The sequence below is a fragment of the Lactuca virosa genome, chromosome 1, assembly GCF_052849685.1.
Source record: "Lactuca virosa cultivar CGN04683 chromosome 1, Lactuca_virosa_CGN04683_v6, whole genome shotgun sequence".
Classification (NCBI taxonomy): Eukaryota; Viridiplantae; Streptophyta; class Magnoliopsida; order Asterales; family Asteraceae; genus Lactuca; species Lactuca virosa.
The window spans coordinates 185,286,498-185,297,725 of record NC_136426.1 but is presented as its reverse complement, the minus strand read 5'-3'; the positions used below and the strand labels follow the sequence as shown (position 1 = coordinate 185,297,725).

Sequence of the window (11,228 nt, the reverse complement as noted above, 5' to 3'; positions counted from 1 at the left end):
AGTTTTTAGCTGTCTACTGTTATATCCGAAACTTCGAAAAATCATAACTTCCTCATACGAAGTCAGATTTGGGCGTTCTTTTTATGTATGTTCACGGTTTAACGATATCTACGACTTTCGTTTAGATACTTAAGGTTAAAAAGTATTTTATTAAAACTTCGCGTTTAACGTTTAATCGTGTTGACGGTTTTGTTGTGAATCTTAGGTTGGTCATAACTTCTTCGTTATAACTCGGATTCTAGTGTTCTTTATATTTCTGAAAACCTTGACATGATAACTATCATTTTAGGCAACCCAATAGAGACTTTTGAACATTTTATTTTTGATGCTAATTTCATTATATCAAAAGAGTTTACAATTCTTGACTTTTCAGGTCATTACATTGATTCGAAATATCGGGTTGTCACATGGTTGTCCGCCATGAACAGAGATCGGAAGAGGACGGTGGAATTTGGGGAGATAGAAGGAGGACGGGACGGAGGTTGATTGAGGGCAAAGGAGAGCGAAAGAAGAAAAAAATTAAAAACAACAGGGAATTCTTGGAGAAAAATAATAAAAACAAAAAAAAATCCAGCCAATTAGATGCAAGAACTGTTCATCTGGCACTTCAAAATTAGTATATATATATATATATATATATATATATATATATATATATATATATATATATATATATATATATATATATATATAATGACACAAAATTATTCCAAACATGATAGAATCTATCATGCGATGTAAATCAAAGCTTGTCCTTAAGAAAGAACCAACTTAAGATATTTTGTTGCATGTAATAGCTAGGTACATCTTATAACTATGTTAAGTTGCATGAACACCCACAAAAGAACTCAACTGTCAACTTTGAGAATGTAACCTCTAAATCATAATATCATAAAAAAATGAGGACATAACAAATGGTAGTATCAAACTATCAATACAGTACACACATTATACACAAACAGTAAGGTCTTAGATATCACATACAAAAAATGATTTACATCATTTTGTATACATACTTTGCTAGATAGCTCGTCATTCTATGGAAATTCAAGTAAAATACAAAGTCTCTAACAATAACTTTATTGACTAGTGAGGCTTGTTTATGTATGATTAACTTCACGATCATGATTTACAAGTCTAGCACTTTCCTTTTCCTTCAAGTCATCAAGATAATGTTGATAAATATAAGAGAGAAATCCCCATATCGCTAACAACATGGAAATCACCTTCACTCCATTCATTTTTTCATCAAAAAACATTACGGCCAAAATAGGCACAATTGGGATACTTAAAGTGGTAATAACATTTGAGAAAAGAGATGAAACGTTAAAGATCAAACCCATATAACCAACCGAGAAAACTTGCCATGAGACAGCTGTCCCCACAAGATTCATTATATATGAAACCCTTCCAGATTCAAAACTCCCCATTTCCCCCTTTATATCTTTCCATTCGCCGCTAGCAAATAGTCCCATGAGAATTCCAACACTTGCTATCAAGTTTTGGTACACGATCATATCAAATACCACATTATAACTTGTAGATTTCAAAATCTTTTGAAATGCGAGTTGCGTTATAGAAAGCATTAATCCATACCCTACACAATCATAACTTAAACATTATATTTATGGCTATATTATTTTCAAACAAAAGGTTACCTAAGCGTTGAAGTCTGTTAGATTTTAATTTGAGAAAACTCTATTTTCGAATACTTAATTACAAATAATCACTACTAGACTATATTTCCGAATACTTAATTCCAAATGATCACTACTAGACTATATATAAAGAGAGTTTTGTATTAAATAGTAACAATGTTTTGCTTTTTCCGGTTCAAGTACCTTAAAAGTTAAAGTGACTAATGTTGATCATTTGAGATTTAAGGACTCCAAAATGAGTTACCAAATATTCCAATCCCACAGGCTTCAAATTTGGGATGACCCGGTAGTCCAAAAAAAAGATTACCTTTAATTTTTCAACCAAAAGTTAACTACTCGACTTTCAATTTTGTTTCATTTTTGTGAAATTGTGTATATTTTTGTTCAATGTCTATAAAGATCTGCATATTTTTACATTGATGAAAGGCTCAGGTTGTTGCTAATGTGTACATACCATATATGGAAAACTTACGGAAACAATTTCACTACATATATGGTTTTCTAGTTTGAGTAGTGATCTAATGTTGGAAACATTGTCAAATGGTTATAGCGGCATTAGTGTGACATCATCACTTATCTCATTTTTAATGTTAGAAAAAAAAATGAAACATAATATCTAGTAGTATTTAATAAAACTTCTGAAGTTTGTCATTTCGTCACATCATATATGTTCAAACTTCAAAGAAATAAGAACTTCAGAAAACTCTTTGTCACTTGTCATTCCATCACTAAAAGCTAAAAAATACAAAAATAAAATCATAAAATGTAACAAAAGAAACAAAATTATAAAAGAACTAAATTAAAAGTTGATATATATATATATATATATATATATATATATATATATATATATATATATATATATATATATATATATATATATATATATATACTTCTTTTTTATATCTTTTTTGCGGTTTAACACTAATTTTTTCAGTCAATAAAAACCACATAATTTTTAATGTTTTTCACTGCCACTAGCTAATTCTGTTTTCATACGTGTTAAAACTAATTAATGAATTCTCATTTAACTAGATATCATCACATGTACACTATGAAATAACATATTGCTTAATGAAATTGCTTTTTATTTGTCAGTTTATTAGGTTATATACATACCATGTATGTAATTAGAAGTTATTTTAAAAGTTAGATACTATTTTAGGAAGTACATACGTATCATGTAAGTTAACGAAACTAATGTTAGTTTTAAGTTAATGAAAACTAATGTTAGTTTTAAGAGCACCGGTTAAATCGGAAAAAAGAGTCACTGTGATGACTGAATATATTTAAAAAATAGGTAGATTTTATAGAAGATCCTACCAAAATCATTTTAAAACATAATAAATACATATCCATCCACTAGTTAACCATCCAGTTAACAATAAATATTTTAAAACATAAAAAATTCATTTATAATAGATTGTTTAATGATAAACAATTCAAAAGGGGTATATTACGTAGTCAGTCCATGAAAAATATTTGAATTATTTTTTAAAAAAATATTAACAATCCCACGATCTTACGATTCGATCCTACAATTTTACCGAAAAACGATCCAAGTAAGATCGGGATCAATTTACCTAGATGAGATCGTATGATTCTACGATCAAGATTACGATTTTAACAACCTTATGATAAAGCTCAAAAGAAGACTATACCTGCAGAAGCAGCAATTGTGCATACAAAACCAATAATATACTTGTTTCTCGATATTTTTCTAGTCTCTTCAGAATCGCCTTGGAACACAAGTAGCGTAGACGAAAAACTGAGAAGAACAAGCGAATTAGCTATGAAAGGAGTGAACTTCTGACCATTAAGGAAGTATGAAAACAAAGCATTGAATGCGAGTTGACTCGTGCAGATCAATGAATACGTGGAAACTGGCAGAAAGTTGAGTCCAAAAGTATACAACATGCAGTTTGTAGCCAAGAATGTGCCGATAGTTGTATATAGAATCACAAGGGTTGTCCAAGAAGGTTTTCCGGCGATTTGCTCGGGGTGCTCCGAGGGTGTTTTTGAAGGCGAAAAGAGGAATATGAATGGAAAAATAAGTGGAAATCCAATAGTTTGAACAAGTGTTGCAATCCATTTACTGTTTCCACCTTTGGTGAAGTAAAGTCTTCCCAACATTGCTCCCACTGATTGGCCGGAGAGTGCAAACATGGTGAACATTGCTATTTGTATCCACCACTTGTACCTTATAACCTTTGAAAAGCCTCGGCCACCATCTAATAGGGTTTCTGTGTTTGTATAACAATAAAGCAAAAAGAGTGGTGATTAGTGGTAGAATAGTTTTTGTGTATATTTTTCATCAAGTTATTATCTATTAAACATTTTGGAATTTAGAGATTTTTTTATCATTTGATTTCTTTCATTTAATAATATTTTATTATAATTTATTTTGATGATATTAATTTAATGTTAAATATTTTTCTTCAATATCCAACATCAAATATTAAATTGGTAAGAGTTTGAATAATCTCTCTCAAAATCTTTTTTTTTTTTTTGTAATTATGTACCGAATAGTTTAATAAATTTTTAATATACCTAAAAAAATCCTACATTTTTATTGTTCTTTTTTAAAATATTTATCTAATTAAATATTATTATCATGTAATATTTTTTTAAATATGACATTTGTTTAAAAAAGGTTAACAATCAAAAATGTTTTTTGATAATAATTTTTCATTAAACTGACACGTAGCAATGCATGTTAATGGGTATTACCAAGATTGACCAATTAAGTAGTCAAAATTAAAAAAACTCAAAACTTAGTGAATGTTAAATTTTTTTTTTTTTTGAAAAGATAATGAATATGGATCACCTTCCATTGAAAATAATATAGTTAGAGAATCACCAACCCATTCCCACTTACGATCATTATTCGGTTGTACTAAAAATATAAAAAATAGATTATATCGTAAAATACTAATTTTCATTATATGTAATAAAACGATTATATATTTTAAAAAAGAAAATGCATTAGCTCATAGTTCATGAAATTGGTAATAAAGTATATTTTTTATATTTAAACATAATAATTTGCAACAAAATTAATAAGGTGTTTTGATTTTTGACGTTTAGACTGCAAGTTTAATAGACATTTTTTCCATGTATTTCATGAAATTTGGTAAAATATAGTCTTGTAAAAGGGTAGACAACGAAACTCATGAATACACAACGAAATTTGTTAAATTTAACTTTGTTTACCTAGAAAGAAAAATAATTACTTCTTACTTTCTATATTAATAGTCTATATTTTATTTTTGGTTTGTCTCAAAATAAAAACTTATTTCTAAAATAAATATATATATTTTTTTATCAAAATATCATCATTATTAGTTAATCTATCATATAATTAAATAAAAGAAAAAGATTGAATTAAATGCAATAAAAGGATAAGATTGTCATTTTATTTAATAAAGTTAGAGATAATTTAATGGTTCCTTAATATTGTGTTTTTTGTCTATGGAAAATAGGTTTGTGATGAAGGGATATATTAGTAAAAATTAGGGTAACTGGCACAAAACACATTAAATTTTTACTTTTTTTTTTCGATTTTGACATTCGTTTTTCTGTTACAATTAAGTTACTATGTTTTCAATTTGTTTCATTTCTGCAGTTTGTTTTCAGATCATCCGGTTGTCATTGCTGATGAAGCATAATGACGTGTCAAAGCAAAAAAAAAAAAAACATGCCACAAAAGTGACTATGTTTTCATTTTTTGTGACCTTGATATTTAGTTTTCAACTAGGATTTTACCCGCCGCGCGTTGCGGCGGCAGACGGCAGTAATTGATTTAAGAAGATGAATTCTTTCGGTAACAAAATAGGAACTTAGGAAGACTTAAGTTGTCAAACCATTAAAGTTAGGGATCAAAGCCATACATAGAACTTAGGAGGACTTAAGCTGCCAAAGCAAAAAAGTCAGGGACCAAAGCCATGTCTAGCAAAATGCATAAAAATAAGCACGAAATCGTAAAAAAAAATATTTACGTCAAAACGTACACAAACTCAAATCACCAAAACGTAAATAAAAAAATAAAAAAAATACATTGAAACGTAGAAAAACTCAAACTTATACCGATATATACATAAAAAAAAAGCAAGTAAGTTTTTTGAGTAAATTACACGAATGGTCCCTATGGTTTGGGGTAATTTTCACGTTTGGTTCCTAATTTATTTGTTTAACTCGGAAGGTCCCTATTGTTTGTTTTTGTTATGCACTTGGTCAATGTCTTACCTAAAAAGACTATTTTGTCATTGATTTTTTAATTTATTTAAATAAACACACCCCCAGCCCCAGCCCCACCCCATCACCTTACCTTACCTACCCCGCCATTTTTCCATATATAAATAATTTTAGGTAAGACAGGGACCAAATGCGTAACAAAAACAAACAGTAGAGACCAAGCACGTAACAAAATCATACAGTAGGGATCTTCTGAGTTAAAAAAAATAAGTTAGGGACCAATCGCGCAAATTACCCCAAACCATAGGGACCATTCGTGTAATTTACTCAAGTTTTTTTTTTTAAAATTAATGTACGAAATTTTAAAATTACATGGGAACGTTGACCAGCTCGAATGTATACCGACACATACATAAAAATACACGAATACTAAATTTGTTTTTTTTTAATTAAAGAATTTTATAAACTTAAAAGCCCGAAGGGTTCAAAATGACATTTTACAAAGTCGAGTGGTGGTAACTATATTGTATACACGATAAACACGAAAGTTTATGAAATGGATGGGGTTAACATGATATTATAGAAAATTCAAAGTTAAGAGGGTTAAAGCGACATTTTAAAAAGTGGAGTGTGGAAAATGGAAGAGATGAAAGTAGCAAAATAAAGAGTCCAAAGTTAAGGGGGGTAAAAGCATTATTTTAAAAAGTATAAGGAAGAAAATGTCATTTTTTCAAAATAAAGGTGTGTAATATGTCCAATAGAAAAGTCAAATAACATATGATGAATTTTGTTTTATAAACAAAGGACTGAAAATGTAAAATAAAAAAAAAAGAGTAAGGTTGGTAAATCAAAAGAAATTTGCACCAACTTTTGTATTTAGAAGATATATAATATCGCAAAAAAATGAAAACATGGTGACTTTTGCCCCATGTTTTTTCTTGTGACACCTTATCATGTCACGTTAGTTATGTTAACCAAATGACCTGAAGCAAACCGGTCCAAATTGCAACAATTTGAAAAAATAATAACTTAATTACAACAGAAAAAAAAACACATTGTCAAAATCGATAAAAGATAAAAGTTAGCGACTTTTTATATTTTTTATTCTAAAAATTATGATTTTTTTTATTTTGTGATTTTTTTTTCTGAAAACGATACTCATAAATTATTTCGTTAAAATCAAGTTTTCAAAAATAAATAAATAATAAATAATTTGAAATTGCCGAATATGATGTGTCCATTCCTTTAGATTTTCAGGTATAAAATAATAAATCCAGCTGAATGTACAACCTTTTATATCTAACAATTTAGGGATCTTGGGCCTCGTACTTTCTAAATTACCATCTACAAGACTACAACTTTCAATTCATTATTTGATAATCAGTACTACTATGCCATTCCCATGTATTTAATTTCTCAAATATAAAAGCTTATTAGAGTTTCTTGATGGCTAATTCCTAAAAATATACAACTTTCATACCATGTTGTACAAGTCATATTGCATGATTACTATGAATTTTATAGTCGCCGATTTTTCCATTGATAAAATCTCATGTTTTATTTATTACCTTGCTAAAAATATAATAAAAAGCCTACAAAGGACGTCAAATATTATATACAGCTTTTCATACACAAGATACAAGTCACTAATGCATAAACTTTGGTAGAGAAAAAAGACAATGGTTTCTTCGATTATAAAGTGTTCAAACTTAAAAGTGTACTTACCAACTGTATTTGTTGCATGTTCTTCAACTTCCTTCATTGATTAGTAGAAATAGGGAAGAGGGCAGAGCGAGAGAAATCGGAACGAGTTTTGGGTTTGTAAGGTTGCTACACTGCTACTTCCACTGCAAGCATCGTCACCATGTGAATATAGTAATTATAAGTATTATTTAATTTATTTAAATACAAATTAATACACCTTTTATTCTTGTTAATTAAACATATTAAAATACCACTTGCCTTCATAAAAGCCGCCACCATTTTTGGTAATCGTCTTATTGCTCCCTTCTTGCCTATATTGTCTAGGTAAGTACAATTTTAAATCAAAATAATCATGATTGGAAGACAAAGTGTGGTAATGTTCGATTTAAATAGATGTTCCTTATATGTATGTGATACATGTAAGTTGGTGAATGGAAACACATTTATTTTCTTTGTCACATACACACCATGGGTAGTGCTAATAAGAATATATTCTGAAATTGATGTTGTGCCAATAATATGCGTCATGTTTCTTACTTGTTAGTCTCCCATTTGAAACATCTTGAAGGAACACTGTACCATTGGAAAAGAATGCATTTATTTTGGGTAAACTTTCATGTCATTTTAAAGCATTTAATAATTGACTTCAAATTTCAAGCTTTTAAAGATTCCTGGACATGATTGCTTATTTATTATTAATTTTTTTTTCTGTTAATAAAGAGGTGGCGAAACTAAATTCAAGAGAGTGGTACTTCTTCAGCTTTTGCGATCGCAAGTATGCAACAGAATATCGAACAAACAGGGCCACCCCACCATGCATCTCTCATGTGCTCATGAGGGAGATGGTCCATACCAAGAAAGTCCATTGATACAAAACAATGTTTGTTTCATGTGCTCATGAGGGTGATGGTCCATACCAAGAAAGTCCATTGATACAAAACAATGTTTGTTTGTTCTTAATATATATATATATATATATATATATATATATATATATATATATATATATATATATATATATATATATATATATATATATATATATATATATATATATATATATATATGGAAGGGTTATTTGGAAAACCAAAAAACCCTAAAAAAACCCTAAAAATCATAAAAATGCATAAAAAAAATATCTAGAGATCACATAACTTTTTGTTTGACTTTTTTTATGATATGGATAATTATAGGTAAAATCATAGTTAGGATGCAAAAGGAAGACAACGGAGCTGAAAAATGATGCAAAATGGCAAAGAATCAGACGCGGTTGAAACGCACGTCACAGCCCTTTAAAAAAGTGTCTTTCCCCTTCAGAAAAACAAGAAAAATAGCATTTTTCCATATTACTAGTTCGTGTACTATAGGGAACCCCTAGCTAGGTTATAATGTGGATGACATCAATTGTGCAGTAGGATGGAGCTATGGGAATTCAAGAAACACAAATAGTGACCGATTATTTAATTGGAATTTCCATCACCTATATCAATATTGTCTTATTTTAATATATATTTTAGGTCATTATCTTAATATATTTTACTTAATTGTTATATTTAAATATATATATGATACTTAATATGCTTTGATATGGATAATTATAGGTAAAATCATAGCTACGATGCAAAAGGAAGAAAACAGAGCTGAAAAAAGATGCAAAATATCAGAAGCAGCTGAAACGCACGTAACACCCCTTTAAAAAAAACGTGTCTTTCCCCTTTAGAAAAACAAAAAAAAATTGCATTTTTCCAGATTACTAGTTTCTGTACTTTACGGAATCCCTCTTCTCACACTGTGGCAATGCCAATACCGTGTCGCGGTGTTCCTGAAATCTATAAATAGATTCGAAAATTCACCCTAAAAAGAGATCTGATAATCCACTTCGACTTATGCGATAAGAAACCTCATAGTTTTGATTTTGAGAGTCTAGAAGGCGGCCATAGGGCCGTTAAATTGATATGGAGAGAAAACCTGACGGGATTCAATAGCGGATTCGTAACGGAAATCATCTGATTTGTTGTTCTGGTCAAGATTAGTATTCCAATTGTTTTCCTAATGTTTTTACCTTTTGATTTAGGGCGTTAAAATTGTTTTCTTTATGTTTAAGTTAGATAATGCATTGCGATTATGGATTAAATTTCTATTATGATTATTTATTCTTATTTAATTTATTTTGTCATGTTTGATCGAATATCCATATGTATTAAATATTGTTACTTTATCACTTATTGTTGAATTAATAGATGTTAATTTGAATCATAGTTGTCCATGATCATTGGTAATTATGGCTAGAGTCGGATCAAGATCTATTGTATGGTTAATAAATTAATGAACTTTAATGTGTATATATCTATTAGATGATCATTCTATGTGTGATTTAATTCCTACGATTATTAGGATCCATAAAGATCAAATCTTGCTTAATACGAACTCAATAATGAATTTAGGGTTAATTAATGACATATCGATTTGGAATTAATAGTCTTAAGATTCATTACGATTAGTAGTCGGATCAAGATGCTAGTCATATTAGGAATCGGTGAATAAGTAATGAATATTCATTGTATTAAAGTAATTAACCATGATTTTGAGATGTAATCCAATCTAAACCAAAGTACCCGAACTGACCAATTTCCAGTCAGTTTATCTAGTTAGTATAACTATTATTTTGCTTGATATTATATAATAAAAATCCCTTTTTATCGCTTTCGTTTGTTTAGTAAAACTTATAATAAAAAATTCTAATATTAGTTCAACACCATTCCCTAAGAGTTCAACATACTTTCTTGCAATGACTATACTATTTCACGATTAGGTACACAACCTAGTGTGTGAAATCTAGTTAATATAGAATCGGATTTATAAATTTAAAACTAGTGCTTAAAAACACATCATATATTAACATTAATTAATTAATCAGTTTCTAAAAATAACTGCTACAAGGGTATTTTAGTTTTTTATACGAGAATTATAAAAGGAAAAAAAATCACATTTATAAAGATTCTATTAAAAATCATCGGATGGTTTTTTTTTGAAAAAAGTTGAATGTAAATAATGTAAAGGTAATTTTTCATTATGGAAGAATGCTTTAATTCTTGGATTTTTTTTTTGGAAACGACAAATATTATAAAACACCCCACCAGCAAGTAGCTAAACGAGGTCAAAATCAAGAGTACAGAGGAAAACATCTACAGTAAAGAATATGGGGAAGCATTCCATTCCTCCTAGTTACAAATGTCGTTTTTACCCCTACACTTAATCCTTAAGTACACCAGAGATTTGACATTTTCAACCACCCGTGATGGTGTATTTAACTTCGTCTGAAATATTCGATCATTCCTCATTTTACATAGGGTCCATAATAGTCCATAACAGACAACAATGAACTGCTTTCTTTTCTTTGGACTTCTACCCCAATTGGATGCAAATTCGATGATATCTTGTCACACCCCCAAACCGGAACGGCGGAAATGTTCGGGGGTGGATGACGTCATATGTAGTATCACAACAATTGCATCATAGTAATCATAGTAAACACAACCATTACATTGAATACATATATGAAAAGGTATTACATCTATTTGGTTCATGTTTTTATACATCAATAGTATAATCAAAAGAAAAAGATGTGACTCTATACGCTCCGTCTTCTCAAAACTCCAGAAGGTACCTGTC

The 11,228-nt window shown here is 29.3% G+C and overlaps 1 protein-coding gene across 1 annotated transcript; it reads right to left on the bottom strand.

Moving 5' to 3' along the window:
• Positions 1 to 892: 892 nt before the first annotated feature.
• Positions 893 to 7,965, bottom strand: LOC145162963 (putative purine permease 10). Its single transcript, XM_079081920.1, has 4 exons — positions 7,815 to 7,965; positions 7,578 to 7,699; positions 3,320 to 3,901; positions 893 to 1,597 (listed from the first exon to the last, which is right to left on the bottom strand). The coding sequence occupies exons 2-4, from the start codon at positions 7,612 to 7,614 to the stop codon at positions 1,101 to 1,103; spliced, it is 1,116 nt and encodes a 371-aa protein (XP_078938046.1). The 5' UTR covers positions 7,615 to 7,699; positions 7,815 to 7,965; the 3' UTR covers positions 893 to 1,100.
• Between the last annotated feature and the right edge of the window lie 3,263 nt (positions 7,966 to 11,228).